Genomic DNA, 26,298 nt, shown 5'->3' on the forward strand with positions numbered 1-26,298 from the left:
AATTAGAAGGTGGTTGTTATTAAATTCGGATGGTTATTTAGTTGACATTTTAGTATATCTAGTCATTTATTAATGATTTATTAATTTATTAATAAGTGATTGTGTCTGTAATTAAATAATTATGGAATTTTTAAAGACATTATCGTAATGAACATAAAAAAACATTTTTATTTTTACCCCTATAATCCTCCTTGAGTACTGAAGAAATAAGGCATAATTAAACTCTTAAAAGTGCTTGAAACATACTTGAATTAGACCTTGAAAAATGTGTACGAACCCTGAATTAAAGGAATGTAAAATCAACATTTTGACGAGAAAAAACAGTAAATTAAAGGGTTAAGTAACACAAACACTGTAAAGGAGTGTTCCTGTATCGCAGTCATGAGTCCAAGGAGGAAATGATATCAGACAGCAGACACATACACTCCTATTTATTTGATCTGTGTTTGACAAGAGCAGACACAAATAAATACAAACCTGTGGAAGTGATGCAGAATACAGAAAGAACGGATAATAAATAGACTACTCCTGAAGGTAACATCGGATTTTTAAGTTATCACAACGACTATCCTCATTTTTCACCTGATCTGAACCATATTTGCACTGTACTGTTTATAACACAGTGATGTAAAAGCACACAGCTCCATCTAAATATGTATATTTATGACGCATTGTTGCTTATTATGTAAAAGAGAACACATCTGTAAAGCAAATCACAAAGGAGGAAGTTAAACAAACGGGTCTAACGTCCATGTCGGTCTCAGAGCTGTGACATGTGTTAGTAGTGGATGACGCTGTAGCCTGCATCCTGAACTGTTGAGTAGATTGTATTATCTGTAACACAAGCAAACGTCACAAATGATACGTTTAGAATGAAGAGACACAACGATGACGATTACTGGCCTTTTTTGAAACAGTCTGTACCTCCAGTGTTTTGTGTTGGATCTGGTAAAGGTCCTCTTCTGTAAATGAACAACGAAAAAAAGAGTGAGAATTTATAAGAACAATTACACTGGGTTACAAAAAAATGTTTTTGCAAGTTGTCTAGGTTTTTTCAACTGAATTAGGACCATTTTGCACCGCTAAATCCAAAAATGACATCTGTTTTTCTCAATCAGGTCAGGTTTTTTTTGCTAATTTGATTTTGAAAAATTTGATTGTCTCACAATCTGTGTCCAAACTTTATCTTGGTCATCAAGTTTAATACCAAAATAAGACTGGTAAGCACACTTCATGAAACTTGTGACTTGATTCCTGTTAGGTACGATGGTGTATTCACCGCAGATGTAGCAGAATACGTCAGACTTACTTTTGCAAGATCTTACTTGCACCTGTAATATTAAAAAAAACATTAATCATAAATTGGCAAAAGTCAAATCTTCAGAACTCGTTTATTGCAAGAAATATGAAAGAATTTTGTATCATATGATGTGAAAATGCCCATAAATGTAAGCAAAAATGTTAAAAAGCCAATTTGTAGCATAGTTCAGAAAGTTGACCTGATTGAGCAAAACTGATGTGATTTTTGGATTCAGTACACCAAAATGATCCTAAATCAGCTCAAAAAACTTCAACAATAAATTTGTTGTTGACCAGTGTAATGGACAAAACTGGAGTAACTCATGAATAAAAAGACGTTTTCCTCGCAAATTTAAAAAAAAAAAAAAAAAAATTGTCTTTATGAATAAGAGCTCAGATTTAATACATTTTCTTTAACCCCTTCAGCCCTATCAGCCCGCCTGTGGGCCGAAAAAATTATATTAATGTTCATCTACTATAAAAATATAATAAATCAGGACAATGGATGTTTTTTTTCAACTTTTGCTCAAAGTTTAGACCCTAACGTTAATAAAAGTACATCAAAAGTGTATTTTAGTGCAAAATTTAATGTTCAAACATGATTTTTAATCTTTGTGGGGTGAAATATACACTATTAAAAATCTCCGACACGAACAATTAATTTATGCAAATCATCATCAATCCAGCCGAAAAAAAACAGGCGAGGATAAAAAATTTGAAATTCTCTTTTAGTTTGTTCCAGTTTACTCAGGCATAGTAATAGATACAATATTTTAGACAATGGGAATAGATTCTGTGAGGTCTGTAAATGTCCACAGACACCAAGAACATCCATATGAACCTTATTATTGTGAAGGAATTCTTCATTTACTTTGGGTATGTCTGTTTAGGCGTTTTTCCCCTGAAAATATGGTCAGGGTTTAACAGGTTAAACTAAAGAACATGGATAAAATTAGCACTACCTCACAAACGTTACCACATAGTACAGTTTGAAATCTGTGTGAAAACTCATTCTCTTCATTAACAGAATATTTTAACCGATCATAGTTGTGTTTGATTTCAGTTATTTTCTGTTTATAGTTCAATCCTATTGTATTTTTTAAATATTTTTTAACTATGTTCATTATTGCACTGTGGGGCCTTAGAGTTTTTGTAATTGCAGTTTTCTGTGTGTGATGTACATGTGGCATAAGAAACAAAACAATAAACCTGACTTGGACTTTAGGGCGGGACATAATTTAACCTATCACTGACTGACAGATTGAGAGACAATTGGGCCATTGGGCAATTTTTTTTTTTTTTTTTGTAACTTTACTAACTCATGTATTTATTTATTTTAGTGCAGTTTTTAATATTTTATCATATATATGGGTTGTTTTTAGTTGGTGTTTTTTTTTTTAATTCTTTGTTTTATTTCATACTTTGCAAATTGCAATTTCGTTCTGTAACAGCATCTGGGATGTTTTTATTGAATGACAATGACAATTCAAGTTGTTGATGTTATTCAGATTTTTAAGGAAACTTTGTAGATGTAAACCTGATCATAATATAATATTTTTTTCCCTGTTGTTATTTTACAGGTCCGGCCCACTGGAGATCAAACTGGGCTGAATGTGGAACTGAACTAAAATGAGTTTGACAGTCCTGGGTTACAGCTTCCTTAGGGCATCACATTTTTGGGACTTCTTTTCCGATCAAGCTCTTAATTTGACCAGTTAATCTCTTATATATTAGTAACTCCCCCCAGAAAATTTTGGCAATAAAGAAATCAGCAAAAATATGTGATTTTACCCATTTTTGAGTGTCAAATGACCTTGACCTTGTCTAAAATCATGTGACTTTGACCTGTACATGATTTGAGACCTTCATAAACAACAGTAGCATCCCCCAAAAACTCTAAAACCTCTAATATGACATCTGCATGAGCAAATGTGGCAGAACTAACTGACAAATGCAGGATTTTCCACTGAAAAATAGGACCAATGGCCCTGTATCTTACCGGCCAAATGAAAAGCTTTGGGAAATGTATCCAGATGCCATTTATTCTCCCCCAGTTCTGTGTATTTATTCTATTACAGAACTAGCCCATGTTTTGCTCATATTCCAATCAGATCTGTAAAAAATTCAAATTCCAACTAGATATCATCGATACTGATTTATTGGATCAATCCACGTCCTATCTATTATAATGGGAACATTTTTCAAAGTCGTACCAAATCCAGAATCAGATCCAGATCGGAATAATTTCAATCCCTTGTGTTGACATCATACAGAAGCTGTATACCAAGTTTGAAGTCAATCAGAACTGGAGTTTGGGAGAAAAAAGACGATTGAAATGTTTTCCCCATAAGAGCCCATGTTAAATTTTGCATCAGTTCCAGATCCAGAAGAAGACCCTGACCAGCATGTGGACATTATGTTTGGGTCATCTCCCCATCAGGGCTGGACTGGAGACATTTACACTGGATATCATTTATATTTACTGAGTTATTGCATCCATCCACTTCCTATCTCTTATAATGGGGAAATTTTTCAAAGTCGCACCAAATCCAGAATCAGATCTGGATCCAAATAATTTCTCTAACTTTTGTTGACGTCATCATAAAGAAGCTGTATACCAAGTTTGAAGTCAATCGGAATTGTAGTTTCAGAGAAGAAGACGATTGAAATTTTTGTAACGGGCGGCGGATGCCTGTTGGCCCGTAAGCTAAAAATGGGTTTTCTGCACTCGGCTGACGAGCACCCTAAAGATGGCAGGGTGTGTGTGTGTGTGTGTGTGTGTGTGTGTGTGGGGGGGGGGTCTAAAACTTTACGGATTGGGCCGAAATTTTTTTTTGGGAGTTACTAATATATAAGAGATTAACTGGTCAAATTAAGAGCTTGATCGGAAAAGAAGTCCCAAAAACGGGACACCCTCGGCCTCCTGCCGCCCCTCCCTGTGTTACCTGACGATCGGTGGAAACAGTCGAGAAGGCGCAGCTGCAGTTGGAGACCTTTGGCTGCTGTAGAAGTTCTCGTACAAAACTGGAGCTGACAGATTATAAACAGACAAGTGAAAAGGCCTTCAGATCAAAGTGCACACATGTGTATTCTGATTACTTCCTTCTAAGCATTGATTCATTTTCAACGCCTCAGTAGTTTCAGACACTATCGCTGCATTCTTTTTTTTCTTTTTCACTAGTGTTTCTTCAAGAGTGTTTTTGTTTGCAACTGAGTTATTACAACCAAGTAATTTCCCTTGTGGATCAATTAAGTTTGTCATTCATACCCAGAGGTATCAAGTAAGAAAGTACAAATACTTTGTTACCTTACTTAAGTAGAAATTTTGGTTATCTGTACTTTAGCGGAGTATTTATTTTTCAGCCGACTTTTTTCTTGTACCTACTCCTCAAGATTATCATCATTAACGAAAACGAACAAACTGACGAAAACTAGAATTGTAAAAAACATTTTCGTTAACTGAAATAAATAAAAACTATAATTAAAAGAAAAAAACGATAACTAACTGAAACTGTATTGTGTGCTTATAAAACTAACTAAAACATATAAAAATTATGGCTCAAATTCCCTTCGTTTTTGTCTTTGTCAATGTCGGATTGATATGAAAGCGATTTATTTCCCTTGAGCAATTTTCTCTGCTGGCACCATATGATATTTAACGGTCCGTCACTTGTGTTCACTTGTGGTTTCCAGTCGTCTTCTGGTCCCCACTCTACCTGGAAACATGGAGACTAAAGCCGGGAGAAAGCAGCAGAGTCCTGTCTGGGATTTATTTGAATACAACGACAGAGAAGAAGAGAAAAGATATTAAAAAGAAACTAAAACTGAACTATAACTAAGCATTTAGAAAAAAAAAAACAACAAACTAATAAAAACTAGCAAACCTGCTCTAAAAACGAATTAAAACAAACTGAATTAGAGAAAAAAAAAGTCAAAACTAAAATAAAACTAAACTATAATGAAAAATCCAAAACTATTAGAACCTTGGTCCTCCTTACATTTTAAAAATAGCCTCGTTATTCCTATTTCATTTCAGCTTGTCTTCATTCTGGCTTGTCATCTTTCACATAAAAAAAAAAAAAAACTATCCAGATAAATCGCTCCATCCGGATAGAGTGAATTTGATTGTGGTTGGATGAGAAAAAACATTCTACCATTCCAACACCCAATGGGTTTATATGTGATCCATCGCACCTGACTTTTTGCACCATTCCAACACTTCTATTCAACTAGTCATCTCATCCTCCGCTCCATGAAACACGTTAATGCCTTTAAACTGACAAAACAGAATGACTCCATATTTTCTTCTTGCTTTGATGTGAGAAAAATAATATTACACTATGCCTATAAATAACACAAACTTCAAATTTTTGTCTTTGTTTTAGTGCAAAAAACCCCCCATTATATTAGGTTTATGCATTTGGCAGATGCTTTTTTCCAAAGCGACTTACAAGGGAAAACCAATCAAATCACTCAATCAATCAAATTTTATTTATATAGCGCCAGATCACAACAAAAAAGTTATCTCATGACACTTTATATAGAGTTGGTCCAAACCAGACTCTAAGCCAATTTACAGAAACCCAACAGAATCCTCCAGGAGCAAACACTTGTGACTGGAGACAGTGGAATGATGATGAAGGCAGGAGAGAGGCAGGACCACCGCAGCAGGTCCAGAGATAATCCTGGGAAAATCTGTGATAATCCTGAGAAAAACCTTATTAAAATATTTAAAATGGAATGTCTGACAATGCTAGGTCAGGAGGTGTAGGAGGTATTATGAAAATATTTACATTTACAAACTATCCTGTAACAATAAAATGTGAATAACCTGAACAAATATGAACAACCTGGAATGTCTAAAAAAATTCAGCACAATTTGAACTCTTTTCTGCCTGTTCCTCAGTGTTTAGTGTCTTTGTAGAGCTGATCCATAATGCACATGTAGAAATGACAAGTTGAGGCAGAATATTGTTAAAAACGCACACAATTTTCTTAAGTTTTTTAAATTTCAATTTCAGTTTTTTCAGGTTATTCGCTTTTTTTTTTTTTTTGAATAGTTTATAAAAGTAAGTATTTTCATGATTTAATGGGGTTTGTTGCACTAAAACAAAAACAAAAATTTGGAGTTGTCATTATTTATAGGTTATTATGTTAATATTTTACTGGTCTGACCAACTGTAGATCAAATCAGGCTGAATGTGGAACCTGAAAGAAAATGAGTTAGAGACCCCTGTTTTAAACCCTAGTGCCTCTACTTGTATCTGAGTACTGAATGGAAATCCTTTGGACTCCTCTGTTCGTACCTGGTGGTTTGTCGCCGGTGCGTCTCAGATTCACAAAGTGTTCAATATCTTCCTGAACGTCGGTTTGTTCCAGAGACTTCCTCACTTCCTCATACAGCTGCACACATTAAACAGTCTTTTCATATCTACACTGGGTGACCACGAACAATAAAAACTACAAATCTAACAATAAATCACTGTCACGTGGTGTGTGAGCCAAACACTTTTTTTTACCTCATCACTGGTCACACACTGCTGCGACAGCTGGTTCACATGCGTCCAAACTGTGTTTCGGAGGAAGTTGATCCTCTCCATTGCCTGTTTTTCAAATATCTGTGCACCAAAAATAGACATTTAGCCCAGTCACATGATGGGAAATGCATGAACTATTTGGCTGTATGTGTTGAGTGCATCAGGATCTCACTTCACAGGCTTTAACGTGCTCCTTCTGCCATTCATCTTTGATCTTCCCCATCGCAGACACATTCTGCTGGTATAATTTATCTGACAAACAAACGCAAACATCACTAAAAACAATACACACACAGTTTACAGTCTCAGTGTCTGAGATTCAGCATCATCTATGCAAATTTGGTATTTTTTTCTCTGCTTTAGTAGTGTATTCTATTTATATTACATGTAAGTATTGATTTTATCTCTTCACACTTCTTTTTTTTTTTTTGTGTAGTTTTTTTTTTCCAAGAGTGAGGGGGAAAAAATTATTAGACCATCAAAAGTCATCAAAAACAATGGTTATGCAATCAAGTACTGACTCTTTTTAGAACAGCAAACTAATTTTTGGTGTTGCAACCCTGAATCTGTAATTTGTCCTGTTATCCCACCCTGGCCTGTAGAGGGCCAGTGGTGTATTTGTCTATATATACTGAACAACAAAAGAAACGCAAGTATGTTTCGGTATTGGTTTATATGGGAGTTTTATTATGAATATTGGTTTCATATGAGATATTTATATCCAGCTGTGAAATTTACAGTGGCTCTCTCTTGCTGTCCTTGTAGCACTGAGCTGACGGTCACGGAGACGGGCCAAGCGAATATGGCGATCCTGATTACGGGTGGTCACACGTGGTCTTCCGGATCTTGGTCTGTCCCGAGTGGTCCCCGTGTCACGGAATCGTGTCCTCAGCCTACTGATGGTGGACTGGTGCACTTGAAGATGTCTGGCAACGTTGCGAGCCGTTAAACCAGCATCAAGCATACCAATGGCGCGTTCTCTCAGATTATCGTTAAGGCGAGGCGTCGTGGTAATGCAGTAACTTTTGAATCTTACCATTTCTTTTTATAGCCCCCGGATAGACAAAGGGAATTGCCACTCCCATTTGTTGCTCCCACTACCATATCATTCAAAACGTACCGCACCTCCGATACTTGTGCTCAACACCACTCGTGGTCGTGTTTGCCTGCAAACACACGCTCCAATGGTTACAACTCACTTATTGTAATGTGTATCTCAGTTGACAACTCAACAGGACAGCTGAACTCTTGCCTAAATTAACGACCAAAACTTGCATTTCTTTTGTTCTTCAGTATATGTATGTGTGTTGAAGTCCAGGTGGCTGTATTGGATTGGTGGAACGTGCGTCCTGGGGATTGGCCAGCCTGGAGCGCACAGGCCGCTAATTGGTGGAGGAAGACGGAGTCCGCCTTTAAAACCGCCTGTCGACAACACAGCCCCCCTCCTCGTCCTCCCCTGCTCCCAACTAACGCCGCCAGTTTCGCATCATTAGAGAGAGAGAGAGTTTCCACATTTTGAATTCTGTATTTATGCACATCGTAAATAGTTTATGGACACTGCAGCACTTGTTTAGGGTGAGAAGTCAATTTTATTTTCATCACGTTTTCTCCTGTTTTTGAGCTAGGAGGCCAGGTTAGTTCTGTGTATTTTTTGTTCTTTTATTTTTATTTGGGAAGTACAGAGTGATTGAGTTGGTTTTGTTTGTTATTTTTGTCACTGCTCACCCTACATTAAATAAACTGCTGCTCAGTTTTAATCTAACATTATTTGTCACAGTCTTCCTTGGGAGTGGGAATCGAGTGGGGAGTCATTTTAGGTTATGCCTTTTTTTACCCATAGACTAGGGCGTAACATTGGTAACAAAAATGAACATTTTGACAATATCAGTGGCTGAATATAATAGAATATAAGATTAACAAAAGAATACAAGCGCAAACACACTATATATAATAAATTACAAACATAAAAAATCAGATATGGTAGAAGCTTCGGGCAATAAAACAGTAAAATGCAACAATAAACTGTAAAGTGCAAAGTAAAATGGAATTACATATATCAGATTGATAAGCTTAGACTCTTTCAAATATTCCTTGTTTTCTTACTAAGGCTGTGTATCAGCAAGAATCTGGTGATACGATACAAATCACAATACTAAGATCACGATGCAATATATCACGATATATCATGATACTGTTAAAAAGGCCATTTTTTATTGGTTTTGTTTCTTTTTTTGAAATGATTATTTCCTGGAAGAGTTGGATTACACCAGAAATCTGCACAAATACTAAACACATTTTAATTTGATTAGAACAGGATCTAATGCTATATCAGAAAAAATTTTCCTGTGTTAAAACTTAAATTCTGTTTTACTGACATTACAGTTGAAGATCCTGTTCAAATGTTCATATTCTATTAGTTCAGAACTAACCCCAGAACATTATTTTTATGCGATCCCAACAAAGGAACTACCATAAATAATAATAAGTAAGACATAAACAATAAAGAAAACTGAAAAACAAAAATGAACCTATGCCATGTCAGCATTTGAATAAATACCTAAAAATATTGATACAGTTCTTTTTAATATCGATACAGTATCATGAGATAAAATATTGCGATATATTGCAGAACCGATATTTTCTTACAGCCCTATTTCTTACACATTTCTTTACCCAAGTCCAAATGTAGGTGAGGAGGTACAGAGGAGCTGTTTTTTTTCAAGCGTACCTGCTTCTTCTGCGTTCTGTTTGGCCTGCTGTGCTTTTGCATAAAGCTGAAAGGTCAGAGGAAATGACAGATCAAATTAGTAAAGGGGATATTAGTGAACTAACAGTGCATTTACATTTCCTTTTACAGTGTGTACATAGAGCTTTCCACTGGTACAACACTGTGATCTGAAACAGGACATAAGGTGCAGGGTTTACATCTGGGTGCTTCTATGAAACTGGGTTTATTTTGGTACCTGGCACTTTTCCAGCTTTTTAGACCCAATAATAAAAGAGAAATTTAGACATATATCCCCCCAGGATGGACCTAATGATGACCTCAGATAAATGCAAAAAAACAAATTCATACTCTTGCTCTGAGCCATCCCAAAATTAATGAATTTTTAATAAAATACTGGGGCCAAAAATAGGACCAAAATTGGGACCTGAAAAGCTACTTATAGGTGTCAGTGCATTTGATCTGGACCACATGGCTGTAAATGGTCTTATAAAAAGTTATAAATAAAGACACTGTGTGAAATTCGATGATTCTAGTGTTTTTTTCTAATCCAGACATGGAGGTTTTCTCATTCCAGGTTCAGTGTGTAACCCATCGTGTCCACTTGCATTACATTGTTGATTGTTAATTGTTAATTTATTTGCACAACATAAAACAGCAATAGAAAAAACAACAACATTCAAACAAGTAACAAAATTGTGCAGGAGAGGTTAGAAGCCAAAAAAGAAGGTTTATATGAATACCTCCCCCGAAATGAACAATACACACAAAAAGAATTTAAAAATACAATATAACTAAAATAATAAACTAAAGTAAAAACAGTAAAAATGTAATCCACATTACAAATCATCAAATACAAATCGAGTGATACACAGCTTTACATTTTTTCATGAATTAAAGTCCTTTTCAGATGCTTTTTAAACAATGATAAAGTCGATGTTGATTGAAGTTCAGGTCTTAGATTATTCCACAGATTTGGTCCACGATATTTCAGAGAATACTAACAGACTGAAGTTCGGCAGTACGGAAGAGAAAATTTGCTTGAAAATCGTGTCGGAAAGTTGTGAATAACAGAAGACAACTTAAAGAAATTGTGAAAAACTTTAGGAAGAATATGAGTTAAGTGAACATATTTGTACATGAAGACACAGGTCTGGGAAACGTTCACATCAAAAACTGAGAGAAGATTGAATTTTTGGAAAAGAGGAGCAGATGAGTGGAGTCTCTGAGAAAAACTGATCATTCTTAAAAATTTCTTTTGAATTAAGAGAATCTTATTGAGATACGTGGGACAGGTTGCCGCCCAAACAGTATTGCAAGAAATAATGTAAGGATAAATTAAGCAATAATAAAAAGTCAAGAAACAAGAATGATTTATCAATGAACTTGCAGAACCTGCCCATTTAAATACATATAAATCGCGAATGATTTTGCAACAGTGGTCACTTTTGTGAAACACTCTGCCTTGCATAATTAGTTCAATTCCCAAAATGTACCTGTGAGACAATAAAGAAATATTAAAAAAAAAACAAAAAAACAGTGGCACGTAATTTTTGTGTTCTTTTGACCGTGTTACATGTGGATTTTCGTATTAAACATAATGTAAAATAATCTAAAAATGTCTTTTATATGAAAAATAGCTTCTCTTTTATCTCAGTAAGTATTTATTTTTAAAACAGACCCAAAGTGCTTCCAAACTTCATAACATTAGTCTACATCTGGTTTGAATTTTTGCCCCCCATGTCCTGTTTTTAGGACCAGTTTCATAGAAGCCCCCATCTATACCCATCCTTAAACATTAGATTTCAGGATATTTGTCCACGTAGTCAAACACTATACTGTCAGTCAGAGTGCTACATGTGACGTCTACTTTCTTCAGCACTTTTTGTATTTCCAAAACTATAAACATTAGGTAGTTATTATAATAATTATTATTATTTTTGAGCCAAAATATAATTATCCGCGGCTGAGTTTTTAAACAATGCGTCATTCTCTAACAGCTGTGTAGAGGTTTATCAAAGGAGGGGTAACATTCAATGAGAAGACTGAAAAATAATGATTTCAAAGCAGTACAACATGCCTGAAAACTTATGAAATTCCACTATATATTGAATTCTTACCTAATGCTTGGCTTGCTTGTTTGTTTTTTTCACATAAATTAAGACTTTTCCTGTTTAAACTGAGGCAGAAAAGGCATTTGCTTGATACTCAACCCCCCCAAATGAAAGTTACATCCATGCTGAGTTTGTTAGCCTCTTAGCATTATTATATTTTTGGCTGAATTGTGGTATCTGCGTAAAGTGACACAGCAGTGTCAGGAGGTTAAAAAAACAACAATGAGGCTACTGAGATACTAAATACTCACTTGCTGAGTGAACCACAGTCTAAATGTACTAAGTGTAAAAGTGAAGTAAATGCAAAGTAAATGCACTTTAGCTGGTGTAAAAATAAGGAAATGCATCCTTTCTACTGTACCTTGTCCATGTGCTTGGTGTTGTTGGTGTTTCGATTCACATTCTGGTCTGCTTCTTCTTTATCTCTGCACTTCTGCTCATAGGTTTTCTTCGACTAAAGAATTACAGAATGAAATGCTTTAATACAGATCCATACAGGGTGTCCGTAAAGTCTGTTTACAGCTGAACACATGCATTACTTCTGCCAAGGGGGGGGGCTGTTTTCAGGGGGGTTTGTCTGTCTGTCCGTGTGCAAGATACGTCAAAAAGTTATGGACAGATTTGGATGAAATTTTCAGGGAATGTTGACACTGGCTCAAGGAACAAATAATTACATTTTGGTGGTGACCGGGGTGGGGTGGGGTGGGGTGGTGGTGGTGGTGGGGGGGGGGGGGGGGGGGGGTAAGCATGAACTGATCTGCCTTCTGTGCTCTCTGAGTGCTTTTCCAGTTACAAAACCAATAAGAATAACTTATAATAATTTTATTTATATAGCACCTTTAAAAACTGAGTTTCCAAAGTGCTTTGACAGACAAAGCAAAAGTGCACAACAGCAGAATAAAAACATAGCAAACAACACATAAAAGAGATGAGTACAGCAAACATGACTAACTTTGAATGTATCACAGTGGAGAGGGCAGAAATAACAGAACATGATGCTGTCAAATGTGAAATGAAAGAGTGGAATAAAACAACATCATGTATATCAATATAAATGAATAACCAAAACAGGGTAACATTAAATATTCAACATTAAAACAAGACATCACATGAAGGCAAATCTATAAAAATGCATTTTAAGAAATGACTTAAAAGATGACACTGAAAAACAATGAAAACATTTGTTCTTTGCGCCAGTTTAACATTTCCTGAAAATTTCATCAAAATCTGTCTATAACTTTTTGAGTTATCTTGCTAAAAAACAAACAAACAAACAAACACGCAAACACACAAAGCAAAGTGATCACAACACCTCCTGGTGCAGCTAACAAGAAAAGCACTCTGAGAGCACAGACCTGCGCCAAGACAGACCGCTAGACAGATATACGTAGTTAGACAGTGACAACTTCAAATTTTAAAATTTGTTTTAGTGCAAAAAATAACATTAAATTATGAAAATATTTACATTTACAAACTTTCCTGAAACAATAAAAATGTGGATAACCTGAACAAATATGAACAACCTGAAATGTCTAAAGAAAATTAAGCACAGTTTGAACTATTTTCCACCTGTTCTTCAGTGTTTGGTGTCTTTGCAGATCTGATCTATAATGCACATGGACAAATGAGAAGTGGAGGTAGAATATTATTACCTCTGCCAGGAGGTATTGGGATCACTTTGCTTTGTGTGTTTGCATGTTTGTTTGTTTGTTAGCAAGATAACTCAAAAAGTTATGGACAGATTTTCATGACTTTTCAGGAAATGTTGATACTGGCACAAGGAAGAAATGATTAAATTTTGGTGGGGATCGGGGGGGGCAGATCTGTCTTGGCGGAGGTCTGCGCTCTCCGAGTGCTTTTCTCGTTAAAATTGCACTTACTTTTCTTAAGAAATTTCAGTTTTTTCAGGTTATTACCTCCGCCAAGGAGGTTATGTTTTTGCTGGCGTTGGTTTGTCTGTCTGTGTGTGTGGAAGGTAATTCAAAAAGTTAAGGACGGATTTGGATGAAAATTTCAGGAGATGTTGATACTGGCACAAGGAACAAATGATTAAATATTGGTGGTGGTGGGTGGGTGGGGGGTGGGGGGGGGCACTGATCTGCCTTGGCAGCGGTCTGTGCTCTCCAAGTGCTTCTAGTTCACATCTTTTTTGTTTGGATAGTTTATAAAAGTAAGTATTTTCATAATTTAGTTTTTTTTTAATAAAACAAAGACAAATTTGGAGTAGTCATTATTTCTAGGTTATTCTGTTATTATTTGACTGGTCCAGCCCACTGGAGATCAAATCAAGCTGAATGTGGAACCTGAAAGAACATGAGTTTGAGAGCCCTGGATTAAAGCTTTAAAAGCAAACATTAAAATTTTAAAATCAATGCGATAGGTACCAGTTTCATAGAAGCACCCATTTGTAAACGTATCCTCATCATCACAGAAGTTTCAAACAGCCCCACAGCTGATGAGACAGATGGTCTGTGGTCAGTCTGACTGTAAACACACACAGTTTGTTCATGTCGGTGAGCGAGCCTTTTCTTTCCGTCCGCCAACACTCTGGAACAGTCTTCCTCTGGACATAAGGCAGGCATGCTCTGTGGATGTTTTTAAAGCAAAGCTCAAGACCCACTTGTTTACTCTGTGTTATAAGTCTTGATGTGCTTTTACTGTTAATGTTTTTAGCTTTTATGTTTTATTGTGAGTGATTTTATATCTGTACAGCACTTTGATTGAAAGCGCTTTACAAATAAATTATTATTATTATTATGATTATTATTATTACAGTTTGTTCATGATTACATCCACTAATAACCAGCTCCTTCAGTGCCACAGACGAACATATTTCACAGTTAACTGCTTTGAGTGAAGTAGTTCTCCTTCTGCTAATGGGTTTAATGGTGTTGGGTGATGCCATGTGGTCTACTTCCCAGACAGAGCCGCCCCCCCCCCCCCCCCCCCCACCAAAGAGGAAGAACACAGAAGAATGATTATGACCTTCTCACCGTTTTCACAATACATGTGAAACTTTTCCGACACGGATTCCTCATCAGCTGCTTAGTGTGCACACACTTCTGTTTTTCTACAGGTGGATTCAGTCACAGGAGCACAGGTAACTGAATATACTGTGTCGTGCAAGTTACTTCCAAACTGTACTTTACGGATTACTTGTTATACTTCCTCCCACTCGTTTTTGAATATGCAAATGAAGTCATACTTTGTTTTAATGTACTGTATGTATCAAGGTCATTAACGTTAACGAAAACTAACGAAATGACGAAAACTAGAATTGTAAAAACATTTTCGTAACTGAAATTAAAAAAAACTATGATTAAAAGAAAAAACAATAACTAACTGAAACTGTATTGTGTGCTTACAAAATGAACTAAAACGTCTAAAAATTATGGATAAAATTCCCTTCGTTTTCGTCTTTGTCAATGTCGGATTGATACGAAATCGATTTATTTCCCTCAAGCAATTTTAGCCACTGGCACCATATGATATTTAACGGTCCGTCACTTGTGTTCACTTGTGGTTTCCAGTCGTCTTCTGGTCCCCACTCTACCTGGAAACATGGAGACTAAAGCAGCAGAGTCCTGCCTGGGATTTATTTGAATATGACGACAGAGAAGAAGAGAAAAGAGACAACAAAACTAAAATTAACACTAGAACTAAGCATTTAGAAAATAATGAAAACTAATAAAAACAAGAAAAGCACTTGGAGAGCGCAGACCTCCACCAAGACAGATCTGCCCCTCCCCCCAAGAATAAGTTAGATTTAAAAAAAAAAAAGTAGAATTAAAAGATAACGTGTGTGTTTTCTACCTATCACATAAAAACATAAATGCATAAAAGCATAAAACATAAAAAAAAAAAACAAACTGGTGCCACACCTGTATCTTTAGAATAGAATAGAATAGAATAGAATAGACTTTATTTGCCATTTGCACAGATACATCGCAGTATAGGTACATTGGAAATCTTGTGCATTTCCCTGAGTCACAGAGTTAGAAAAAGACATGAATTAAAAACAGAAACAAAACATAAACACTGCTAAAACATATAAAAACAGTTATTGCACAGACAAACACAAATACACATTTTTAAAATAGAGTACTGATCAGAAAAAAGTGATAATAATGATAACAAGAAAAGCACTTGGAGAGCGCAGACCTCCACCAAGACAGATCTGCCCCCCCACCCCCCTGATCACCAAAATTTAATCATTTGTTCCTTGTGCCAGTATCAACATTTCCTGAAAATGTTATGAAAATCCATTCGTAACATTTTGAGTTATCTTACTAACAAACAAACAAACACACAAATGCGCAAACACACAAAGCAAAGTGATCACAATACCACCGGGCGGAGGTAACTATCAAACCTGCTCTACAAACTAATTAAAACGAACTGAATTAGAGAAAAAAAAAGTAAAATTAAACAAAAGTAAATTATAATGAAAAATCCAAAACTATTAGAACCTTGGTATGTCTATGTTTTTTCATGTTTTCTTGTAATCTGTTTTATTTCTAAGGACTAAGTAGGATTACTTTTGTTTCTGCATATTCAAAATAAACTAAACTAAAAAAACAAACTAACTCGTTACTGTTATTTAAAAGTAATTCCTTACCTTACAATATTACTGTCTCAGAATTGTAATGTGTTACATGACTTCTGTATTACATTTGAGTTACATACAGACTCTTGTCATAATAGATAGTAGAGCCTTTGGACAAATACATTTGCATCTGAAGTACATGTGGACGGATATATGGAAGTAAATCTGTCTCATCAGATTTTGAATTATAAAAGCCATTGAATTTCTAGCACTGAATTTTTTTTGCATTGAAATTAAGCATTTGAATTTTTTGTCTCTGAATTCAACTATGTTCATAAATTTAGAAAAAAAAATTCGGATGCAAAAAATTCAGATGAAAAAAAATTCAGATGCAGAAAATTCAGATGCTAAAAAATTCAGATGCAGAAAATTCAGATGCAAAAAATTCAGATGCAAAAAATTCAGAAGCAAAAAATTCTGATCACACATCCGCGCTGACCATCTTCCTGCATCGGCGTCACCTGACCAACCTAACGTAACTCAATTGGCTGGCTGTCGGTTCAACTTGAGATAGAATTGATTGCTTTTCCTTGGTGTCCTGGATGTGTGATCTGAATTTTGTGCATCTGATTTTTTTGCTTCTGAATTTTTTGCACCTGAATTTTTGTTTTCTTCTAAATTTATGAACATAGGTAAATTGAGAGACAAAAAATTCAGATAGTAACTGACATTAACTAACATTATTTTTCTGAAATCCCAACAAAGGAACTAACATTATTTAATAAGAGTGTTAAATAACAATAAATAAAATATAAACAAATAAGAAAGACAAAAAAAAACAAAAAATGAACCTCCACAATGTCTGCATTTGATTGAAGAACTAAAAATATCGATACAGTACTTTTTAATATCGATACAGTATTGTGAAAGGAAATATCATGATATATTGCAGAACCAATATTTTGTTACACCTCTACTTAAAATGTCGCTTTTTCAGCCTAATTGTCTTGAATCATGCGGTCTTCATCGTCCTGTGGATAATCTGCTTCTCCCAGGCCAAACCCAGACCCGATCTGAGAAGTCTCCAAATATCTACAGTATAATAATACACTGTGGTTGTTGTAAGTGACGAGTATTGGCTTTGTACTCACGTCCATCGTCTTCTTAAACTGTAGCGCCTTCTGTTTGTGGAGAGCGTCCATCTGTTGTTCCACCTGTAACGACACGGTTGGAACTTCACTGCTGTTGTTCAGATGCTACAGTTATTTCAGTGACTTTTACGCTGCTGGTAAAAGTGCAAACCTTCTTTCTGGCTTCTCGTTGTTTTTCTCGAAATTCCTCCAGTTTCTTGGCCTCGTCTCTCATGTTTTGCGCCAGCTGCAGGTGAGCGAGGCTAACGTGTTCAGTCTCTGCGCAGTAAAAACAGGATTTAGACGGTTCACTACACACAAACCAGGTTCTTAAACACAACTGAATGATAGAAACTGAAGTGGGCTACTATAAAGATTAAAAAAATACTAAGCACTTACGTAACTTGAACATGTCCAGTGACCTTTTCAGCGTGCTAAAAAACAAAAATAATTTAATGTTGAATACCTGTCACACACACACACACACACACAATGTGTGTATGGCAGTGTTTATTGGCCTTTTTGTGTTTGTTTTTGTATTTTTTGTACAGCTGCACCATGAGTCAGAGCCAGAGGAAGAACTATGGGTTTACTGTTCATCTAAAACTGCTGATGTACAATGGGATTTTTAACATTTTGTCAAATCAAAATTATGTCTTGTACTGGCAAATGACTTAGACCAACTTCCATTCGTACTACAGTATACTAAGTTAAATAATTTCATAACTACTCAAGTCAAGAATAGGATTTTGAGTTTGGTTGTCTTAAAAAAAGTTGTTTAGTCAATGATAAATTAATCTGGCTGCAATTGAGAAAATTAGTCAGTGTAAGCTAAAATGCTGAGTTAAATGGTTGTATAGTGGGGTTGATTTTACAACAGATAAATACAAATACGTACGATAAGTACAAATAACTTGTCTTTTAGTGTTTTCTACTTAATAGTTTAAGTTCAATACTTTTAGCATTAAAGTTGAACCTACTTAAACCAAATGATTAGTCGATCATTACTCAAATCATTTAAGTGCAATCACTTGCCTCAGATTTTTTGAGTAAACTCTGCTTATCCGGGCTTACAGTGTAACGCCCCCTAACCAAGCTACATTGTTAAGCTATTTTGTCATAAAAACAAAAAATTCTGACTTTTTATTTGCTTGAATTTTTATGTAAGTGGTGCAGAATGAGGTCTGGTGTCATCCTGCTGAAAGAACGACAAACTTCAGGAACAGATATCACAATAAAATATCCAGTCTATGTCTTCACACTAAGGATGTAATGATACAAAAATTTCATATCACGGTTATTGTGACCAAAATTATCACGGTTATCGTTATTATCGCAGTATTGTTGAAATGTGCTCAAAATGTTCAAAAAGTACTTATACACACAATGAAATAGTATTTGAAAAAAAAAAAAAAAAAATCCAAGCAAACAAAACCAAAAAAACCCAAATAAAATAACAGCACAATGTACTCTCTGTGGCAGAAACATTCAAATATTAACATGTAAACATCAAACATACACATGTGCATTAAAGATGACGCCTTATGGACACTGTTTGACCATTTTCTATATTACACTGGTCTACAATTTTTTAGAAATGATTTGCTTCAGACATTAAATGTGCTAAATGTTACGTATTTTAATAAGATTAATTGGAAAATAAATGACAAAAGTGCCGGTTTGCTGATGTTTTCAAGGTATATGATAAAGTGTTATTCCACATATATATTGGTTTGTGTACATTTATATAATAGTTTTATAAATCTTCCACTAAATAGAACCTGTAAAGTGAATGTATTCTAATGTGCAGACAGTGTTTTGAAGTAGATCTTGTAGCTCTGAGACAAATATTCCTTTTGAGTCAAACCCATTCTCTCGTTAATTCTTGAATTTCACATTTTGACCCAAGGCTGTATCTTGGAAAGTTCAGCCAACCAGCATTTTTGACTGGATTTTTCTTTATCAGTGACTCTCATGTGGTAAAATTTCATTACTTTTATTCTGGAAGCATTTTCCTTGTAGACCAGTGTTATGTTTGTGTTGAAAGTGTGGTAATCAAACATGGTTATCATGATGATTAGAATTTAAACAGTAATACTAAATGTCGGGAATTTTACTGCGGTTTATCATTATACTGGTAACTGTTACATCCCTACTTCACATATGTGCAGGTCAGCAGTGTGGACACCGATGCAGCCCCAGACCATCACAGATGATAAGGTGACATCTGTTACTGAAAATGTTTGACGTGTAGAACCTGAAAATAAGCTGAAACATGAGCTGGATTCTATCTATCTATCTATCTATCTATCTATCTATCTATCTATCTATCTATCTATCTATCTATCTATCTATCTATCTATCTATCTATCTATCTATCTATCTATCTATCTATCGTTCTATATCCATCTATCGTTCTATCGTTCTATAGTTGTTCATAATTTAATAATAAAAATGAAGTTGCTCAGTGGAAAACAATGAAAATCTTTGCCTTTTTTGTATTTTCTCAGTTTAATAAAGATTCAAACAAATGAAAAAAATGCATATCTTAGTTTTATTATTTCTTTTTAATTGTTTTTCTTGGAAATAGGCTTTATAATGTGTGAGAATGTTCCCTGCTTCACTACTTCTTACTACTTCTTCCTTTCTCTTCCTACTTTAACACCTTAAAACCGAAACAACAGAAACAAAACCCACACTGATCATGTGACTGCTGACAGTAGAAGAACTAGACTTGCTGATACAGAAAATACATGGTTGTATTTTTGTTTATTGCTCATAAAAAAGTGAGAAGTCAAGCAAAAAAAAAAATTGCATCTGACTAATAGACTTGAAATGAAATCTAGTCAGAAGTGTCAGAGTAGGTCTTTGAAGCATATTTCAGTGGCAAACAACATCACATGATATTGTGGAGCCAATGAAAATGTCGAATAAAAAACTTCACTCCTAATTATTTTATTCAGATTATGTCTTAGTATTCTTTTCATTGTATTGTTTGTCTGGTTTCATTGTTATTTGTTCCTAAAAAAAATATGCAAATCTAAAAGTAATGGTGTTTACAAACCTGGTTAATGTTGACATCAGTGTGCCATAAATATGAAACAAAAAAAAAAACCAAAACTTCACTCCAATGTGCAAATCAGTTTTCAGTGTCAGGAACAGAACAGAAGCATTCTGACACCTTTTCTCCACACAGTCGAACCTCTCTTTAATCTGTAGTTAATGTTCCATAGTACTCTCATGTTGTTGTTTTTATACTGACAGTCAATAAAAACTTTGAGCTATAAATGTCTGCATATTTCTGCTTGTAGGGGGTTGTAATTATTCATTGTGGATTTATTGATGCCTTAGTGCTGGGGTAGTTCAGAAAATGATGAGTTGTCACGGTTCATTGCACATGGGTTGGTCTCTTTGCAGAAGTGGACCAAATACACACTGAGCAGTACTCAGTGGGTATCTGCACAATCTGAGGATTGGTTTGGAAGGCCGATATAAAGGCCCAAAAAAGGCCACCGTTGTTAGTCCAGTGAACGGCATCATGCCACGTCTATCACGTGAACAACATCTCTGGTCACTGGGTATGGGGGAGGCCGGTTTGAGCTCCAGTAGCATCAAAGGTGGTTGGGGTCCAGCTAACCCAGCCTCAGGACGTATATGACAAACGGGTCAGCGGTAAGGCCAAGCAAATTTTAAACTGCCCTGATCACCCACTTTTTGGGGAGTTTAATTTGCTCCCCTCTGGTCGCCGTTTTAGGCTTCCTCAACTGAGAACCGGACGGGCTAGGGACTCCTTTATTAGGAATCTGAATTCAAGTAGCTGATATCTAGTTTTTTGTTTTTTTTTTCTTTTTCTTCATACGTCAATTTTTAAAATCTTTTTATGTGATTATTTATTTTTGAAAGCCCATGGCCATATGGCAATTAACTTGTGTACTGCCCTACTGGACCTTTTTTAACTTGTGTTGGGAAGGGGAGTGGCTCATTGTGTGTTGTCTTGTATTGTGTAATTTTATTGGGGTGGCATCTGGGGGGGCTGTTTCTGCGTATGTGCTTATGTGTTTATGACCCCTGCTGCACACCGAATTTCCTTTTCTAAGGATAAATAAAGTTGAAAGTTGAGTCATACAGCCAGGCGTAGCCAGGCAGCAGCTGATCCAGGCACTACAGCAAGAGTGGAACAGGATTCTGCAGGACACCATCCGACGCCTAGTCCAAAACATGCGCCAACGAATCGCCGCCTGCATCAAAGTAAACGGAGGCCATACCTGGTATTGACTGTTGGGACTTCGTGTTTGGCAGGTGCCATTTTCTTTTGTTAAGTTTTTTGTTTTGAAATGATTCTTGAAACTTTTGATTTTTGTTACTGTATGCCCATATCCTAAACAAATGATTCATTTGAAAAAATTCCAGTTCAGGGTTTCAAAATAAAAATTATGTCGAAAAATATGGTCTCAAAGTTTTCATTGACTGCGAGTGTACTTTCATGTCATTTTAATCTGATAATGTACGTTGTTGTCCATTTATGTTGAAATCTTGATCATCGACGGTGCACAATGATGCATTAGAACTGATGTGTTAAAATGTAGAGAGTAAAATTTAAAAAGCTGTCAAATAAATCAAGTACAGATACCTAAAAATACTACTGAAGTACAGTAATTATACTTCACAACAGTAATGTTATGGTGGTGAGATAAGAGACTTTATTGTCAGTGTATTTCCATGCAATGAAATTTGGGTGCAGCTCCATAAAAGAGTCCATTTATACATACACATACTGTTCCTACTGTTCATACTGATAACACTGTTCATACTGTTAATACTGATAATACTGTTCATACTGATAACTGCACCTATTCATACTTTATCCAGTTTTTTATTCAATTAAGCTCTATGCTTATGTTACTTTGATAAATTGTAGATTTTTTTTTTTTTTAATTATATTTTCTTGTCTTATTTTTTTCACTGCGGGTTTTTCATGAATTTCAGTCTCATTCCAGGTTTCATGCGTAATCCATCGTGTCCACTTGTGTTACATGCAGAACCTGCCCAGTTAAACACATAAATCAAGAATAATTTTGCAACAGCGGTCATTTTTGTGAAACACTCTGCTTTTTGCATAATTAGTTCAATTCCAAAAATGTACCTGTGAGAGAATAAAAAGATATTCAAAAAAATAGTAGAGCGTAATTTTCATGTCCTTTTCACCGTGTTACATGCAGATTTTTGTATAAAAATAATATAAAAATTTAATGAATTTTTGATAAAATACTGGGTACAAAAATAGGACCAAAACTGGGACATGAAAAACTACCTATAGGTGTCAGTGCATTTGATCTGGACCACATGGCTGTAAATGGTCTTATATAGACTATAAATAAAGACACTGTTAAGTTTGAAGATCCCAGTGGTTTTTCTAATCCAAACATTTAGGTTTTTCATGAATCTCAGTTTCACTCCAGGTTTCGTGTGTAACCCATGGTGTCTACTCATGTTACATACAGAACCTGCCCATTTAAACACAAATAAATCACAAATGATTTTGCAACAGCGGTCATTTCTGTGAAACACTCTGCCTTGCATAATTATTTCAATTCCCAAAATGTACCTGTGAGAGAAGAAAGAGATATTCAAAAAAATTGTAGTACATAATTTTTGTCTCCTTTTGACCGTGTTACATGCAGATTTTTGTATAAAAATGATATAAAAATAAAATAAGAATTTAATGATTTTTTTTTTAATTAAATATTGGGGCCAAAATTGAGACATGAAAAACTATCTATAGGTGTCAGTGCATTTGATCTGGGCCACATGGCTGTAAATGGTCTTATATATATAGATAGATTAAATAGAATAGAATAGAATAGAATAGAATAGAATAGAATAGAATAGAATAGGACAGACAGACAGACAGACAGACAGACACAGAATTTGATGATCCTAGTGGTTTTTCTAATCCAGACATATGGGTTTTTCATGAATTTCAGTCTCATTCCAGGTTTCGGGTGTAACCCATCGTGTCCACTTGAGTTACATGCAGAACCTGCCCAGTTAAACACATAAATCACAAATGATTTTGCAACAGCGGTCATTTTTGTGAAACACTCTGCCTTTTGCATAATTAGTTCAATTCCCAAAATGTACCTGTGAGAGAATAAAAAGATATTCAAAAAAACAGTAGCGTGTAATTTTCGTGTCCTTTTCACCGTGTTACATGCGGATTTTTGTATTAAATATAATGTAAAATAATTTTTAAAAATGTGTTTTATCTGAAAAATAGTTTCTCTTTTATCTCAGTATTTCTTTATTTTTAAAACAGACCCAAAGTGCTTCCAAACTTGCTTCATAACATTAGTCGACATCTGGTGTGAATTTTTAGCCCCTCATAGAACCAGTTCCATAGAAGCAGTCGAATATTATTGCACATTATAATTTGGCCGTTTGGGCTTTCAGTGCAGCGTTCAGTATTGTTATGGCTCTGGTAAAGAAACTGTTCATTAGTGTTGTGTTGCAGGATATGACTGACCTGTGGTGAACACTGAGCACACCCAGTTGCACAGTACAACACACTCCACTGAAGGTGAAACACAGCATTTCCACAGAACACGCTCATCAGGAAATGTCACCTTTTTCAACCACAAAGTCTAAACCATCCTATGTTCAGTGAGCGGACTGACTGCTTCTATTTCACTTTCTGAATCAGGCACAAACACTAATACAGGGTTCTCAAACTCATTTTCTTTCAGGTTCCACATTCAGCCTGATTTGATCTACAGTGGGCCGGAGCAGTCAAATAATAACAGAATAACCTAGAAATAATGACAACTCCAAATGTTTGTCTTTTTTTAGCGTAGAAAAACAAACAAACATTAAATTATGAAAATACTTACTTTTATAAACCATCCAAACAACAATGATGTGAATGACCTGAAAAAAACCTGAAATTTCTCAAGAAAAATAAGTGCATTTTTAACACTATTCTGCCTCCACTTCTCATTTCTACATGTGCATTATGGATCAGATCTACAAAGACACTAAACACTGAGGAACAGGTGGAAAATAGTTCAAATTGTGCTGAATTTTCTTCAGACATTTCAGGCTGGTCATATTTGTTCAAGTTATTCACATTTTATTGTTACAGGATAGTTTGTAAATGTAAATATTTTCATAATTTAATGTTATTTTTTTGCACTTTGAAGTTGTCATTATTTATCGGTATAATGTAATATTTTTTTCACATCAAACCGAGAAGAAAATCTGGAGTCATTCTTTTTTGTCGGTTCTTCTGCTGTTATTATCTGACTGTAGATCATATTGGTCTGTATGTGGAACCTGAACTAAAATGAGTTCCGCAGCCTTGACTGTGAAATTTTTTGCACTTTGTAAATTCATCCCACGGGCCGGATTGGAACCTTTGGCGGGCCGCATTTGGCCCCTGGGACACATGTTTGACACCCCTGCACTATTATCTTTCATAATTTGGGGTTGACTGTAAAAAGATGCAAATGTGTTGCAATAGCATGGGTTCTCTTACTTCATTTCATTGTAGCCGCACACCTTCTTGGACAAACCAAGGAGATCTTTAGCGTATTTCTCCTCGATCGATGCTCTGAAAAAAAAAAAAAAGTCAGAACAGGAAGTATGTGCTAGAGCATTTATCTTATGATTGTAATTTTTCATTAGTTTATGTTTCATTAAAGGGGAAGTTCCCAGATTATAGATACAGTCAAATGTCAAAGTATGAATTACATAATACACAACAAGATTTATATGGAACTGAACCCATAAAGACCCAAACATCTACTGATCTAATATGTCTAATACCTGTTGATCCACTAATCCTTTCAATACATGGAAATAACTGGTGTAAAATACAGTTTGTCATCTTTTCGTGGTCATCAGATATGACCTATGAAAACACCGTCATCTTCTACAACATTGATTCACCAGTAAAACCCATGGAGTTGGATCAGTGACAGTGGATGGACAACCTCATTTTTACATTCAAATATTGATATCTTTGCTGAAGAAGTCATTTTTTCTTCAGTTTTCACTGTTTTTGATATAATAATAATAATAACTTTAATCTGAGTTTTTGATGAAAATCGACGTGGTCAGTGAGTTCAGTATGGGAAAATACATGATTTTCACTGAAAAAATGCAAAATACAGAGGATAATATTAGAATAAATGATGATAAATTACTTAAGAATGGTTAAATAGAGAGGAAAAATTCATTTGGGAACTGCAACAAAAGTTTTACAGTACGGTCAGATTTTCCAGATGATGTTATATTAACTGTAAATTAACCCATAAAGACCCAAACATCCACCAACAAACCAAATCACCAACTGATCTGAACTGTTTAATACCTGTTGATCCACTAATCCTATCAATCCATGTAAATAATTGGTGTAAAATACAGTTCGTCATCTTTTCATGGTCATCAGATACAGTATGACCTATTTGGACGTTCAGAGGCTCTGTAGTTACCATGGAAACACCGTCATCTTCTACAACACTGATTCACCAGTAAAACCCATGGAGTTGGATCAATGACAGTGGATGGACACACTGGGTTTATGTTCAGTTAATGAGAGATTTTGCTGAAAAAGTCACTTTTTCTTCAGTTTTCTCTGTTTCTGATCTAATAAACCTCAACTTTAATCTGAGCTTTTATGAACATCTACATGATCAGTGAATTAAATATAGGAAAATACCTGATTTTCACTAAACAAATGCAAAATACAGAGGAGAATATTAGAATAAATGGTGATAAATCACTTAAGAAAGGTTCAATAGTCAAATTCATTTGGGAACTAGCACAAAAGTACCACTGGGTCTGTTTGGGTTAAAATACCAAATGGGTCAAATACATGAATGCACTTACAAACTAAGTGAGACAGATTGTTCTGTACATTTTTCCCACTTTATATTTTTATGCGCAAGTT

The 26,298-nt window shown here is 35.2% G+C and overlaps 1 protein-coding gene across 2 annotated transcripts in view; it reads right to left on the reverse strand.

Moving 5' to 3' along the window:
* Positions 1 to 252: 252 nt before the first annotated feature.
* LOC115429241 (proline-serine-threonine phosphatase-interacting protein 2-like) overlaps positions 253 to 26,298 on the reverse strand; it is a 32,774-nt gene continuing 6,728 nt past the window's right edge. Inside the window, exons 3-14 of one of the 2 annotated variants that reach the window (XM_030148519.1) lie at positions 24,883 to 24,957; positions 17,751 to 17,785; positions 17,524 to 17,630; positions 17,373 to 17,435; positions 12,037 to 12,129; positions 9,565 to 9,610; positions 7,009 to 7,088; positions 6,819 to 6,917; positions 6,606 to 6,702; positions 4,245 to 4,329; positions 925 to 962; positions 254 to 834 (exon numbers count right to left, since the gene is read on the reverse strand). In XM_030148519.1, coding sequence (XP_030004379.1) covers positions 779 to 834; positions 925 to 962; positions 4,245 to 4,329; positions 6,606 to 6,702; positions 6,819 to 6,917; positions 7,009 to 7,088; positions 9,565 to 9,610; positions 12,037 to 12,129; positions 17,373 to 17,435; positions 17,524 to 17,630; positions 17,751 to 17,785; positions 24,883 to 24,957 — 874 coding nt within the window. In that variant the 3' untranslated portion in view covers positions 254 to 778. Of the gene's footprint in view, positions 835 to 924; positions 963 to 4,244; positions 4,330 to 6,605; positions 6,703 to 6,818; positions 6,918 to 7,008; positions 7,089 to 9,564; positions 9,611 to 12,036; positions 12,130 to 17,372; positions 17,436 to 17,523; positions 17,631 to 17,750; positions 17,786 to 24,882; positions 24,958 to 26,298 lie in introns of both variants that reach the window. The other variant, XM_030148520.1, reaches the window with a different exon arrangement.

This window comes from Sphaeramia orbicularis, chromosome 12 (assembly GCF_902148855.1).
Source record: "Sphaeramia orbicularis chromosome 12, fSphaOr1.1, whole genome shotgun sequence".
NCBI classification, from domain to species: domain Eukaryota; kingdom Metazoa; phylum Chordata; class Actinopteri; order Kurtiformes; family Apogonidae; genus Sphaeramia; species Sphaeramia orbicularis.